Consider the following 15734-nt stretch of genomic DNA (forward strand, 5'->3'; position numbering starts at 1 on the left):
TTTAGGCACTCATTGAACGTCAGAGGAATATGGTCAGGACGTCGTCTGGAGATAAATACGTGATATTTGACGCGTTCTGACAGCAACGTTTTTCTTCTGCTGAGAGCAAGCAAAAACTTTTGTGAACCGTACTAGATATCGGGGAGCAAGTAGCATCATTATATATTTCTATCGTTCGCGTGCCGCTGCGCGTACAAAGTGCGAAACACTCGTGAAGCAACAGAGGAATTTCATCACTTTTACAGCTCTACTCAGCAGGTAATCATATTTTAGAGAATATAGATTGAATTAAAAAGCGAAGGCGTGAAGAAAAGCGAAGGCGTGAGCAAGTTCAAGTGCGCTGACTGCACCAAACGACGGAATCCTGACGACTCTTTCGTTGCCTCCACACTTGCTACAGAAGCCGTTGACTTCGGGGTGCAGGTTTCGACGGATGACCTGCCTACGAACGCATGCAAGTTGCTAGGGACACTGTTGGAAAAGGTTAGCGCTCTCGAGAGGGAGGTCAAGTCCCTGCGAGCGGAAAATGGTGCCCTGTTTGTGCATCTTTCACGCAACACGGATCTTCTTCGAAGGTACATGTCGCAGTCAACCACCGTCGAAGACGCTGTTAAGACGCCGTGTGACAGATACGCGGGAGTACTAATTCATGGTGGTGCTGCTTCGTCGACATCCACCACAGCTTCTCCGACAAGCTTGACTCGTTTCGCACCGATGGTACCGCCGGCCGAAGAAATGGTTGGCCAGCGTGGTAATCAACGTCGCATCGCACGGCAGCTTCCCAACACGGTGGCTACCAATGATCGGAACAAGTTTCCAGAGCAGTCAGGGAGCATCGATACTTCGAAGGGGCCAGTGGACGATGAAGGGTTTCGTATGATCCTACCGAGACGGCGCGTCCAGCCATCGATCGGCTCATCCAAAGACAGTAAGTTGCGAGCTGTGGCAAAACCTCCGCGGGAGAAAGCCATCTTTGTATCCAGGCTGCATCCCTCGACCTCTAGTGAGGACCTGTCTGAGGTCGTATCAAACGCATTGAACAACGATCAGTTTACATGTACCAAGCTGCCCGCGAGGCATGCGTCATACGCTTCATTCCACATATCGGTACAGGAGGCTGATTTTGATAGGCTTCTTTGCCCCAATGTATGGCCTGAAGGCTGCCTTTTTAGGCCTTTCCTTGGGCGGCTTCGCTTTGGTGCCAAAATTCATGTCGACAATCTGACGTCTGATACGACACGTGTTGACGGCGCCCCTTTAGGTTGCTAAATATCAATGCTAGGAGTGTTGTCAACAAGGTGGCGGAGCTGGAGTCAATATTGCTTGAGTTCGATCCTGACATTACAGTAGTGACTGAAACTTGGTTGAACGAAAGCATTCAAGATAGCGAGATCTTTCCTGATGGATTCAGCGTTTTCCGCCGTGACCGTGGTTCACGTGGAGGCGGTGTAGCCATACTTGTTAAGGAGTGCTTCTCTGCATCAGTTGTTGAACATGACCATGGGTACGAGATGGTTTGGGTTGCTGTAAAGAGTCACACCTGTTCGATTTTGGTGGGAGGATTCTACAGGTGCCCTCGAGCAAGTACAGATGTACTTCATGAATTGTCCCACTTTCTCGACACGAAATCTAAGGAATTTCCATCTGTGATTTTGGCTGGTGACTTCAAACCTCCCGCTAATAGACTGGAAAAACATGTTGCCTGCAGCCGGATGTGAACACTCTCGGCTCTTAACTGATATCGCTTTTGATAACAACTTATCGCAGGTGGTAGATGCTCCCACGCGTAGGACCAATGATGGCGAGTCGTTGATTGACCTCGTTTTCTTATCTTACGCTGCAGCAAATACCCTAATTGATGTGTCGATCGCAGACGGAATATCTGACCACGATGCAGTTGTTTGCACATTGAACATGTCAGTTAACTGGGGGACAAATATTGAGACCAACAAATATCGTGATTTCGGCAGGGCAAGTGATACTGATGTTGTGGACATGCTGGAAGAATCTTTTGACCGATTTGTTGTGCTTTGTGAGGATACCGCAGTCTCTGTTGACAAAAGGTGGCTTTTCTTTAAGAATTTGGCGCTGGAGTGCATCGAAAAGTTTGTGCCTTTGCGCACAGTGAAGCGGAAGAAGCGTAATCCTTGGGTAACGCGTGAGATTTTACAGTTGAAACGTAAAATAAATAGGATAGAAAGGTTCCATCCAGGGCACAAAGGCTCACTCCCGGTATTGCGTCAAAAATTGCGTTCACTAGTACGCCGTTCGCGTTTCCACTTCTTTAATGTTACTATGCACAACTTTCTTAAACATAATCCAAGACGGTTCTGGAGTCATCTGGTTAAAAAGGACAATAAGATTAAAGAGATTAAACTCAATGGGGTGGCAGTTGTCGACGGCGCGAGAATCGCGGACGAATTCAACGGGTGGTTTGCCTCTGTGTACACCAACGACGACTGTACAGAACCATCTTTCTCTTCTACCTACTTTGGTCTGAGCGATGTCGAAGTGTTCACAGAGGGTGTCTTAGATAGGCTCCTCCGGCTGGACACGAAGAAGGCGTGTGGTCCAGACGGGATACCCAATGCTTTTTTACAGCGGTATGCAGAATGGTGTTCAAAGTTTCTTTGTATCATTTACCAATCCAGTTTAAGATCGGGTGAAATCCCGTCTGACTGGAAGGTAGCCAAAGTGGTACCAATATTTAAAAGCGGTGATAAATCAAACATTACTAACTACAGGCCGGTATCACTACTAAGTACTAGTAGCAAAGTTCTGGAACATATTGTCTTTAAACACATAATTAGCGTTTTGGAAGAAAGTGATTTCTTGGTGAAAGAGCAGCACGGCTTTAGGCGAGGTTACTCAACAGTTACGCAACTTGTACACATAGTTCATGACTTTGTCTCTGTTGTAGACAAAGGTGGTCAAACGGACGTTGTGTTTTTAGACCTATCAAAGGCATTCGACAGAGTTTCGCACACTAAGCTGTTGTATAAATTGAAAAACATAATAAGTAATGATCGTATACTGCAATGGTTTCACTCCTATCTTACTAATCGTAAACAGTTCGTGAGTGTTGGTGGAGCCCATTCGCATTCCTTGGCAGTTCTCTCCGGAGTACCACAGGGGTCCGTGCTTGGACCGTTGTTGTTTCTAATTTTTATAAATGACCTCTGCACTGCCATTCCGGGAATCCAGTGTCGTTTCTTTGCTGATGATTGCATTTTGTATTCTAGTATAAACACTACTAACGACCAAGTCAAATTAAACAACTGTCTGCAATCTATTGTTACGTGGTGTGAAATGTGGCAGATGGAGCTCAATGTGAAAAAGTGCGTGTTCATGTGTGTTACAACGATGAAAACGTCATTGTCCTTTCCGTATAGCATTAACACTACTGTGTTGAGTAAAGTGGAGAACCAAAAATACCTTGGTGTATCAATAGCATCAAACCTAAGCTGGGCCGAGCATGTTGAACAAGTTGCTACCAAAGCATCCCGTAAACTTTGGTCACTGAGGAGGACGATGCGCCACTGTACGTCTGCAACGAAGCTGACGGCTTACACTACGTTAGTGCGACCAATTTTAGAGTACGCGGATATTCTTTGGGATCCCTACGTACAGACGCATACTAACATGCTAGAATCTGTGCAGAAAAAAGCCCTTCGATTTATATATAATGCATATGGTCAGCACACATCTTCGACTTCACTCTATGCTAAATCTGGTTTGCCAACCTTGGCTCAACGAAGGAAAATTCGGCGTCTCAAGTTTTTGCACGATATAGTCAGCGGTACTAATGGGCTCAAGTTCTGCGATTACTTAACTTACAATTCGAGCCGATCCACAAGACTGAAACATAGTAAATTAATCCGTGAGTTTCGTTGCAATAAAGATGTGTTTAAATTTTCTTTTTTTCCACGCACTGTACGAGAATGGAACAAATTGCCCTCTTGTGTTACACAGATTTCATCACCAACCCGGTTTTTACAAGGTCTTGTAGACTAACTTTCTTTCTTGACTTCAGATGTTTAACACTTGACATTTTGCACTGTGTATAGCTGTATGTTGTATGTGTTGTATGTAGTGTACTCACCTCCTCTGCCATGGCCATCAAGAGATGGCCGGCAGTATCTTTCAAATAAAATAAAATAAAAATAAAATAAAAACATAATATTAGGTTGGAAGAAATGTGAGAAAGGTTATTGGTTATACCTTGACTCTGCAGATACGTGAGCTACTTGCAAAGACAGCCCCTTTCACCGTAACAAATGTTTTACGCCCAATACACACAACTTGTACTTCAGTATATGCTCCGGCCTCCGGCCATTTCGCCAGGAGAGGCCACTGCGAATGATCTGGTTCTACTTTCAAATCCGCGCTCGCTGTAAAGGGGGCAAAAACGGAGCCTGCTGTTTCTTTAGCGTTTTTGGGGGGTGAGAGCATTTTTAACAAGAACACCTTAAATAATAACCTTGGGCTATGATACTATAACATACTATACTGATCAAACTACACACAGTATCAAAACTACTGAATTACGGTGTTTTTGTACTGGCACCGTACAATATCCACCTCATATCCACATGTCTATGAAAGACATTGCCTGGAGGTTCCTAGGATCAGAAAACAGGCGTAAAGTCCAGCTCCCATGGATATCCACCCGATGTAAGTTGGACCCTCAGGAAAATCCACTGGATATCCAAATATCCATGTTGCGACGTCTTATGCACGTCTGTGTGCAGTCGGTGGTTTGCTGGGCCGTTTGGCCTAATGGACACGTCTCCATCTAGTCACTTCCAAAGTCCCACAAGGCGAAGATCTTCAACGCTGTCAATAACGTGCGAGTGAATAACAGCAAAGCCTCGACATCAACATGTTCATCAACACAACGCAAATCTCCATCAAGGAACTGTCCTTTCCCACTTCTTCCTGGCACCAACATCGTGGCATCCCAGGACAAGGTGAATATACTATCTGTTAACCAACAATTGTGTCCCCAAGACCAAGCTCCGAGACTACGTCAAACAGTTTTCCGGTGAACAACAGTGTTTGTGAACGTGTTAGTGAATTCCGCAATGTTGTCCACGTTCATAGAACACAGCCATCATATGCGAAAATGTCATGTTGCTTAACGATGAAAAGGTTGAGTCATCTGACCTCTTGCTTGTGAATACCGTACAAGTCAATGACATCGTTCCTTTCGATAGAGTTGTTGAACGAGAGACAAATGCAAAAACTGAAGTACAGCATGCTGAAATCTTTGGACAACTATTTGGACAACCTTAAAGACAACGTAACATCAGACATAAATGACACACATATTAAGAAACTCTATGATATCATTCTTAAGCATGCGAACGTGTTTTCTAAGCAAAAGTATGACATAGGCTTTTGCCCAAAGACCGGACATTGCATTGATCTCCCTGACAGCATTCCTGTTCGCATAAAGTCTTACCGCTACTCATGGAATGACAGGAAATTATCAAGGAAGAAATCGACAACTGGCTTAAGTTAAGTCTTGTTCGAAAATCAGAGTCTCATTACGCTTCCCCAGTTTTCTTTGTTGATCAACCATCATCCGTCAACACCACGTAGACTTGTTGTTGACTACCGCAAGCTAAATGGGAAAACAGCCAAAAGAGTGTATAGTATGCCTCGAATTGATGATACTGTTGACAGTGTAGGGAAAGGAAAATACTTTTCCGCTATGCACATCAACATCAAAACATCGAACTTAAACATCAAAATAAGGGAATCTGACCAACATAAGACAGCTTTCATTACACCTGACGGTCTTTACGAATTCGTTCGAATGCCTTTTGGTCCAACTAGTGCTCCCGGCAATTGGCAAGCAGTAATGGGTGAAGCATTTCATTTTCTCAAGTGGAAGGACGTTGTAATTGTTTATTTCGATGACATCTGCATCTACACTTCCACCATAGACGAACATCTCGATATTCTTGACCGATATTCACGATATTCTGTATGTACTGGAAAATTACGACTTCAAAATCGAGATCAATAAGTGTCAGTTCATTCAGACCCATATAAAGTTTCTGGGTTACATTGTATCTCATGAGGCTAAACTGCCAGATCCGGAGAGGTCAGCTGCTGTTGAGTTGATACACTGAACACACTACAAGACGTAAAGAGGTTTTGGGGCTTTGCCTCTTACTTTCGCAAGTTCATCATCAAAGGTTTTGCTGAAATTGCGCGACCTCTATCACTCCTCTTGCGAAACAAACAACAGTCCAAAACCACTGGGAAAAGGAACATTACATCAGAGTGGACACCTACACACACTGAGGCTGTACGTAACCTCAAGCCTATCTTAAGATCACCACCTATTTTGGCTCATTTCGATATGTTGACGCCTCAGCGACACATCTAGGAGCGTTCGTCTCGCAGAAACACGATGGAAAACAGTATGCTGTTAAGTATGCCAGCAGAGCAACCAACACAATAGAGGAAAAACTGCATTCAAACGTACTCGAATGCATTGCTCTTCATTGGGCACTCACAGACAAATTTCGTATTTGTGTACGGGTTGCCTATCGTCCATGTTTGGACAGACAACTACAGTGTCTCCTTAATGACCACTGCGCAGCAAATCAATAGAAAATTTGCTCGCATGGTTCTTCATCTTCAAGAACTTCCTCTGAAGATACACCATCGTTCGGGAAAAACCAACGTTGTCGCTGATGCTCTATCACGCATCCCACAACCTTTGGTTGCGTCACTAATTCTCCCTGCCGAGAATTCTCACCTTTCGAATCACCAGCAGTCCCACACTATCACAATAATAAAGATAATAATAATGAAAAGATAACCCCTCAATTTAGGACTCAATTCCACGGCATAAGGATTAAAATTGGCAGCATGAGGATTAAAAGTAACAGAGGGATGATTAAATCCCACGGCATCAGGATAAAACGTGGCGGCATAAGGATTAAATGCCGCGAAACGAGGATTAAAAGTGGCGGCATGAAGATTAAATTCTGCGGTATGAGGATTAAATACGAGGAGAAACATGTGGTTAGGTGAGAGAGTCGACTAAGAAAAATGTGTGTATTTTGCCATGCCTCTCAGGCAGCATTGGTCGTTCGAGCTTTACACTATGCGTATTTCTTTTTGTTGCTCAGATGCTGAAGGAAACTGTTATATCGAGGAACATTTTGACAAGAAGAAACAGTGCAGAAACAGTGATTTTCGATTGAGCAAAATATATTTGAAGACAAACCAGTCAGCCTCAACGAAGCGTATGGGAAGCGCGCACTTGTCGCGAGAAGTTGTCACATTAGACAATATTTGCAGAAAACAAAGTATCTTTATTTAGGTTACGAAAAACGACTAACACAAACCCTTGTTCCCCAGGACGGTTCTTGCTCCTTGTCCACGATCCAAGACTCACTTTGCTTAGCCTGGAGCAGTTCATTCGTTGACCTTTATCAACGGTACTGGGCAGGACATCACGCCTGTATCCTGAAAAACATGGGCCTCAAGTTCAGTGACCGTAAACTGAGCCATTTCATGAAGGATGCCAGTTACTATATACCAGGGCTCGTACAGCGCCTTCAATACCTTGAAACTGAAAGTCCAAAACAACCATATATATTTTACGAACGTCCAAGTGACGTCCATGAAAAGATACTCACGATATTCTGTATATGCCCAAAGGTTCCGTTCAAAACGCACGTATGTTGGAGGATAACACACAATAAGAGGGTAATAAGTTCGACTTCACGATGGTACGCACAAGGAACGAATACTTAAACATGTCAACACGTGGGACGAATGGTTTTATAAGTCTGGAATGATTTAACCTCGCAGAGTGGCGTAAAGGTAGTAACAGGTATTGCTCTTTCCTACTTGTAAATGTCCGTGGTATATAGAGGGAACAGGAACTTCAGCCGAACTATTTTACGTTGTAGATTTAGTTGTTCTAAATCTAGTTAGTGTTGATTAATCATTTGTGTGACGGATGATGTTCGACGATAATCATGGGCTGCTGAACTCTCAATTCTTTAAATTTTTGATGCTACTATATTCTTGGGCTTCACTAGTGTCCTATAGGCGTTTCGTTTTACAGTCCGTGTAGTTTTAGACAGTCCACGTCGCAATAGTAGTTTCTTAGCACAAATAGCACCCTTGGCACAAATATATGCAATGTGGCTGTACCAATGAAGGCTAAAGGTGATTATGAGACCAAGGTACTTTACTTTCGTTGCGGTATGCACACATCTCGTGCCGAAGAGGACAACACAAGACTCAAACCAGCAATGAAGCTTTAATGCAGAAGGTACAGTGAGAGGCACAACAACAATAAATGATGACGATGAGATGGGATGTTTTACCTCGGTGGTGCCGTTCCCTACCCCACTGCACTTGGAACATTATGTGAAGATGATGAAGGAAGGATGAAAACACAAGAAAGAACTAGAGAGTCTGGAGCAATCGAGTGGGCGAGAGGAAGCGAACTACAGGGTAGGGGGGAAAAGAGAACGTTCAATATCGTTGTCTCCGACAAGTGTGGCCACTGTAACAGTCAAAGGCGGTTAGAAAGTCATATGTTCTCCTTCCCGTTTTCTACTCGTTTCTCAAATTCTGTGACTATCTTGACTACCTATCTATGACTACTATCTATCTATGACTGCCTTTGACAGCTACAGTGGCTGTCGGAGACAGCACCTTTCCCCCTCACCCTGTAGCTGGCTTCTTCTCACTGTACCTTCTACATAAAAAGTTTCATTGCTCTTTTGAGTCTTGTGTTGTCCTCTTCGTATTGTGTGTTCCTCAAACTCAAGGAAAGGGTACCTCTTTCTACAGTGTACCAGCTCGCTTGCACCATTCTCATTCACCATTGCAAGCTCATTCTAGTTCGTTTTTCCTCTTTGTTTGTTATTTATATCGCCCACAACCAAGAATGAGCTTCGAATTTAAAAATTCCCTCCTTTTCGCTCCCTTCCGCGAAGAAGTGACAGCGACAGCCATATCACCAACGCGCCAAAGTTCGGGGTGTTGTGCGCGTGCGGCCGCCACGTCGGTCCGGAACCACAGCCTATCACGAACGTCACAAAGATTCAGTAGCGGAGTAGCGATCGCGCTACATTTGAAATTGGTAATGGAAAAAGTATTTCCGCTACAAATACCAATACCGGCAGATTCTTTCTCCGCTACCACTACTTTTCATATTATGGAAGACCTGGAACACGGGGAGAAAAAGTGAGATAACTATGAAGCAAAATTTCTTCTTGTAATTTCTTTTAGTTACTTTTTAATCAGGCACACTGACTTGGCGACCTTCCTCAATTTCATTAACTTCTTAAGTGATAAAAAGACACTACTATTTGTTAACGTACACGCTTTCTTCCAGTAGTCTGGTACAAAAGTCATAAACAGCTGACATCTCTATATAACACACGACGTGAAAACAGAGGCGGGGAGAACAAAAAGAGAAAAAGAAGAAGAAAGAGGGAGTGCGAAATTTTCTACTTCCTTGATTGAATTTTCCTTGCATTTTCTACTTACTTTTATAAGCTATGCATTATTGAATAGTTTGGAGTACAATTTGTGTTATTCTGTGCATTTTCTTGCTTTTTAGCACACACATATATGTATAACATACCGCCAGTTTCCGTTACGCAATCAGTTGCAAAACTAGTGTGAGCGTGCTGATAGCACATTTACAACTATGTTTCGATGCTTTATTGTTCGGAGAAACAAAGCGTCGTGTGATTTTGGAACAGAAATACGAAAGTAATGAGATATCGCTATAGTCGTTAATTGCTCTCCAAACGTATCGCCGACTTTGCTTGAAGGTGCTGTGCCTCAGATGAAGCATCTCTGGCGAGATAGTTGTTATTCTTGCGCCAGATAAATCTAAATCACTTACTCACTCTGGCGAGATACAATTACCTTAGCGTACACAGGTTGCCCGACGCGGTCCAGTTATTTTCTCATATTACATACCTTACACTGTGGATATATGAGCTACACAAAATGAATAAATGAACGTCGACATGCTTATTAATGCTCTTTGCACACTTGCTTAGTGGCGGTACACAGGCGATTAACCTTAAAGCAATTGATTGCTGACAGCGTTTCGCATGTTTAGGGAAGAGGTAGATGATATTTTTCTCTCTTTAAATGTTTCATTGGCGGAAGTGATCTCACATGGGGAGATTCTTACTGAGGAACTCAAACTCCTGGAAAAGGCGTATTAAAGGGACGCTCGTACCCATCTCGGCCGATTCCGAAACTATATTGCTGTTTTACTCTGTGTTTATCACTAACAATAGACGATATGCAAAACGTAACGCCCTCTCGTAGCGCGCTCGGAAACCGCCGGAATTCCGACATGTCTGAGGCTCTCTCCCCGACCCGAGTCATACACACGACTCACGTCCAGCTGTTCTATCGCGCGTCTTGCCTCACTATGTTATTGACATGGTGAGTGTGCTTCTGGATTCCTTGTTGCATTGGAGCGCTGTCATTTCGATTTTGGGAGAGAGACTTACGTTCACCTAGTGCAAACCTGCTCTTTAGTGCCATCCTATGACATATTTAGGCAGTTTATTTATGTATTGTATGTACGTCAAAGGCCCGCAGAGCGGGTACAACATGACGGAGTGGAACATAACAGAACAAAGGAGGCAAATGAACATAAGAAAAAGTCAGGCACGTGATACATCCCATAAAATAAAAAAATAATAAAAATACAGTGGGCAAAAATATATGTGCAGGTCACAAGGCACGAACAGCAAAGCGCAAAAAGTTATGAGTAAGAAGAGGATTAACTAGGGCGAGCAGAATAAATCGTGGATTGCTTGCTTAAAAGTCGAATGATCACTAATTGTAGCAATGTCACGAGGAAGATCGTTCCACCAACGTGAAGTTCGCGGAACACAAGACTCGGAAAAACGCTGAGTATTACATCGGTATTCTCTAATCTTAAACGCATGATCTACACGGTGAGATATATGGCTAGAGGGCAGCAGTACAGAGGAGTAGAGGAAGCTATTGTGGAAGGTTTTGTGAAAAAGTAGCAAGGCAGAAATCCTACGACGAAGGGTCAATGTGGTTAAACCGAGCTTCAATTTTGCAGTCCATTATTAAGTTCAGTACAGTCCATTTAAGAACAATTTAGTGCACTGTATACGGCATAAACATTTGGTACAAAATAAAAGGTTAATACGATTGCGGCAAGTATCGATGATCAATTATCCTAGAACTATCTATGTTTCTGGACACTATCGGTGACTGATCGATAGTTTTGCATCCCTACGTGTTCCCTTGGTAGTTTTCTCTCTGGCTTCTTCTTCTTGAATGTGAAGTCTGATGGCACAGCAAATTCATTCTTCCCTTTGGCATGTTTGCGTCAAAATCAGTCTGTCTGAAGTGCCGTGAACACACCCTTGCTGTGTCAGCATTGAACTTCATCATTTCTCTTGATGGCTAGGAGTCATATCCGTCTCAGGGAAGCTGTTGAAGATGACTGTAAGGCGAGCATGAACTGTCCTCGCACTAAATGATTGAAACAGTCAGAGTGCACTGTCAGAGGGGCCCATCTAAGGCGGACTATCTGTCTGGTAAACAGTCACGTGAAATGCAGTGCAACCAAACGTGTAGGAGATGCTCAAATAACGAAAACTCAGATTCACCGAGCTGAGAAAGACCACATTTTATACCCGGGTGTAGCGGTGAGCTTTACAGCGGGTTTCATAGCAACAACTAAAATCGTACTAAGCTTTTATTTTGTACCAAATGTTTCTGCTGTATAAAGTACACTAACAACTTCTCAAATGAGCTCTACTAAACTGTATAAATTTCTCTTGGGATGGGACAACAAAGCATCGTTGCACTATGTTAACGTAATTTTCTTGCCCAACCTATGTCACAGCGATCACTGCTTTGAGTGCAATAAGGAATACAGCCATCTGAGGCTCTTTTACCTGGTTCCCCTTTGAAACCCGCGTCTCATCACACAAATAAGATAGTCAACCAGCATATGTGAGAAGCATGACACGCGAGAGAACTGTTGTACGACAGTCGTTTGCATTGCTCCGGCCTGGGAGGACGCCTCAGACATGGCGGAATGCTGGTAGTTTCCCGGAAGTGCTACGAGATGGCGCTAGGTTTTGCATACGGTCTATAACGCCGAAATTCCGACGCGAATGGGTAGCGTCGTTCTTGTGCAGTTGGACGTAAGACATGTCAAGAGCAGACGACGCATATTGAGACCATCCTCCCTGGAAAACCCGGACCAAAGGACACATGACCGGACTGCGTCAATGAGGTCGCGCCTCCCGGCACAGCTGGCAGGCGGGCGTCTGAAGGGCGCGATCTCCTATTGTCTGCTATCATATCTTAAAGAAATGTCGCGTCGCTGCCAAGCGATTTTGAAGAAGACAGCGTCCATGAAGTGGGGGTAGACGATGACCCGCTACAACTTCATCCAGCTCGTGATACAGGTGCGATATTAGACATGAGCTGGACGACGACAGTTTTCAGGTACGTTTCATGACCGGATCGCAGGCGTGCACGGCGAATCTTTCTACGCACCGGCTTCACAGATGCCCACTTGAACATGACAGGTGCCTCATGCGATCGCTGCAATCCCTCGGAAATATATATGAGCACCTCTGCTGCAGTTCTGTGAGCCTGCTCTCCAACGAGCTTAATTGGGTTCAGAGTGAGCTACTGGTAGTCTACACGCTTCCTTTCGCCGATACGACCACCGGATGCGACTTCTGGGTCCAACGGACAGCAGTTTCAGTGCTGCAGAAACTTATAAGCTGTAGCCTCGGAAGTAAAGTCTACAATCGTTTGTCCGGAACACAGTTCCTGACGGAAATATCCAGATAGCGGGGGATCCGTATCGATGAAGTCCGGCTAAAAGGGGGCGAACTAGCAGCACGTAATAATTTCGGGTGCACCGGTGTGGTTTTGAGGAGCTTTCGTGTTCTAACAAGGAACTTATAGTGTTCGTCGTGACCAGAGCTACACTGTGTACACGCTATATGGCTTGTAGTCTTTGTGGTACATGTTTTATGTCAATAGTCGGATAATTTAATTCTCAGGAGGAAATACATGTAGCACCTGTACATGCAGTATTAATTGTCTCTCTCCCTTATTTTTCTGTTCCAAAGAGATGCCTGCGATTTACAGCGTATTAATGATTTGCTGGCTGGCCCCCAGAAACAGTCTCCAAATTCCAGGGTGTGCTGTACACCTAATCAGAGGACATTACCCATCAAAGTCATATAGAGGATATTATGATTAGCGTCAGTACATTTCAGGTAGGCTTCTGTCATGTCTGTAGTGCAAAGTATGATTGATATGATTTTGTTTTTCGTTCTTTAAGCTGGATGTGATTTTTTAAAACGTAGTTCCACAATTGTCATGTTCTGTACATAGTAACTCTGCTAGCTCTGGAGTAAACTCAATGCCTCTGAACGTTCAGAAGAAATGAATTTGACGAAATGCTTTTGAAAAAACACTCGCAGAGCAGAACCAAAAAGCAGGCAAACCTTAACCAACAAAACTTATATGGGTTCACGGCTGTCTATATCAGTTGACCCTGCGGTGCGCTGTTGTTTGAGAGCGAGGGTATAGGACGGCCACAGACGGAGTTTTTTTGGTACAATTCGCATTGATTTTAATGATTTAATGGTACGTTTTCCGAATGATTTAATTACTCTCATTCATGAACTGGTTCTTGGGATACAGATTTAAAGTCTCTACTAAAACGAAAGGGGCAATGAGTGAAGACACGGGTCTGTCCTGACTCGGAACTGTTTCATGGATACAAACAGTAAATTTTTTTACGCCCTTCCCCGTGTGAGAAGGGTGTACTATGGGGACAAACACGAATTACATTTACACAACACTCCCCTAAGCACCCGTGTTGGTGTAATAGGGCTGTAACGTACCGTAACGTACAGTATATCCCGATCACACTTATGTTACACACCATTCTAAATTTTGAAACACTCATATCAGTGCAAAAGGGGCGTATGCCGCACAATGTTCAAAGTTCGTGTAGTTTTCTTTTTAATTGTGAGAATGTTCGTAGTATATATATATATATATATATATATAAGTTGAAATAAACGAATGCGGTTGACCACGAAAAATAAAGGTATTCAATAAAGATCAGAAGTGGAGACGGTGCTTCTACAGGATAAGGAATAAAAGGGGGACTTTATTAAAAACTAAGAGGGGGTATTCGACGTTTCGACAGCAGCGCTGTCTTCAACAGGAATGGGATACTATGGTGACGCAAGACAATTGCAAAGAATGAGAGGGGAATATGTACAAGGAGAGAGGGCAGCACACGTGCTTTGTCAAACAAAGGTAAAGGGGTACAATGAATCATAGGCAGTCAAGTTCTTCGCCGGAGGGCAATGATTTCCTGGGGTGACCAACCGGGGAGTCTGAAAGAGATACAAAAGAGTGTATGTATTCTGAGAGAATTAGGAATTTAGGTTGCGAACTGTTGAGAGGACGCCGGGGTCCTCGTTGATCTGGCTTTTAAATTTGTAGATCAGGAACGATTCTCTTTGTTCTCTAAGGCGTTGGGATGGAAAACCCGATTGCAGAACGAAAATGGCTATGTCGTTAATTGAGTGGCCGGGTTTACTAAAATGTCGAGACACTGGCAGATTAGGTTTCTTTGATACGTCGGACCTGTGGTTGTTGAATCGGATTCGGAAGGATGTAGCTGTTTGACCGATATATTGGGCCTTGCACTCATTACTCATTAATAAGTGCAAGGCCCAATATATCGGTCAAACAGCTACATCCTTCCGAATCCGATTCAACAACCACAGGTCCGACGTATCAAAGAAACCTAATCTGCCAGTGTCTCGACATTTTAGTAAACCCGGCCACTCAATTAACGACATAGCCATTTTCCTTCTGCAATCGGGTTTTCCATCCCAACGCCTTAGAGAACAAAGAGAATCGTTCCTGATCTACAAATTTAAAAGCCAGATCAACGAGGACCCCGGCGTCCTCTCAACAGTTCGCAACCTAAATTCCTAATTCTCTCAGAATACATACACTCTTTTGTATCTCTTTCAGACTCCCCGGTTGGTCACCCCAGGAAATCATTGCCCTCCGGCGAAGAACTTGACTGCCTATGATTCATTGTACCCCTTTACCTTTGTTTGACAAAGCACGTGTGCTGCCCTCTCTCCTTGTACATATTCCCCTCTCATTCTTTGCAATTGTCTTGCGTCACCATAGTATCCCATTCCTGTTGAAGACAGCGCTGCTGTCGAAACGTCGAATACCCCCTCTTAGTTTTTAATAAAGTCCCCCTTTTATTCCTTATCCTGTAGAAGCACCGTCTCCACTTCTGATCTTTATTGAATACCTATATATATATATATATATATATATATATATTTATTTGTCATTGTGTCCAGCTGTAAAGAAAAGAAGAAGAGAGGCAGCGGGCACTCCGAGGACACAGAGAAAAAAAGTTATCCGGATATGCTTCTTACAGTTGTATGAATCATCAACTATCAACTGTAAGAAGCATATCCGGATAACTTTTTTTCTGTGTGACGCTAAGAACACCCCGGACAACAGGTTTTCAACGAGCGCGACCCCAGACCTTTCTGGAACTCCAAGGCTCTGACACGTAATCTCCCCGGCCGATGACCAAGGAACCCTCCGGAATCTTCCAGAACATGACTCACTGACGACTGCCTCGCAGT

At 43.8% G+C, this 15734-nt stretch overlaps 1 protein-coding gene across 1 annotated transcript in view; it reads right to left on the reverse strand.

Annotated features, from left to right (window-relative positions):
* Positions 1-7322: 7322 nt before the first annotated feature.
* Positions 7323-15734, reverse strand: part of LOC135393178 (uncharacterized) — a 282577-nt gene continuing 274165 nt past the window's right edge. The window contains exon 7 of the mRNA XM_064623683.1: positions 7323-7491. Coding sequence (XP_064479753.1) covers positions 7441-7491 — 51 coding nt within the window. The 3' untranslated portion in view covers positions 7323-7440. The remainder of the gene's footprint in view (positions 7492-15734) is intronic.

Source organism: Ornithodoros turicata, chromosome 4, assembly GCF_037126465.1.
Source record: "Ornithodoros turicata isolate Travis chromosome 4, ASM3712646v1, whole genome shotgun sequence".
Classification (NCBI taxonomy): Eukaryota; Metazoa; Arthropoda; class Arachnida; order Ixodida; family Argasidae; genus Ornithodoros; species Ornithodoros turicata.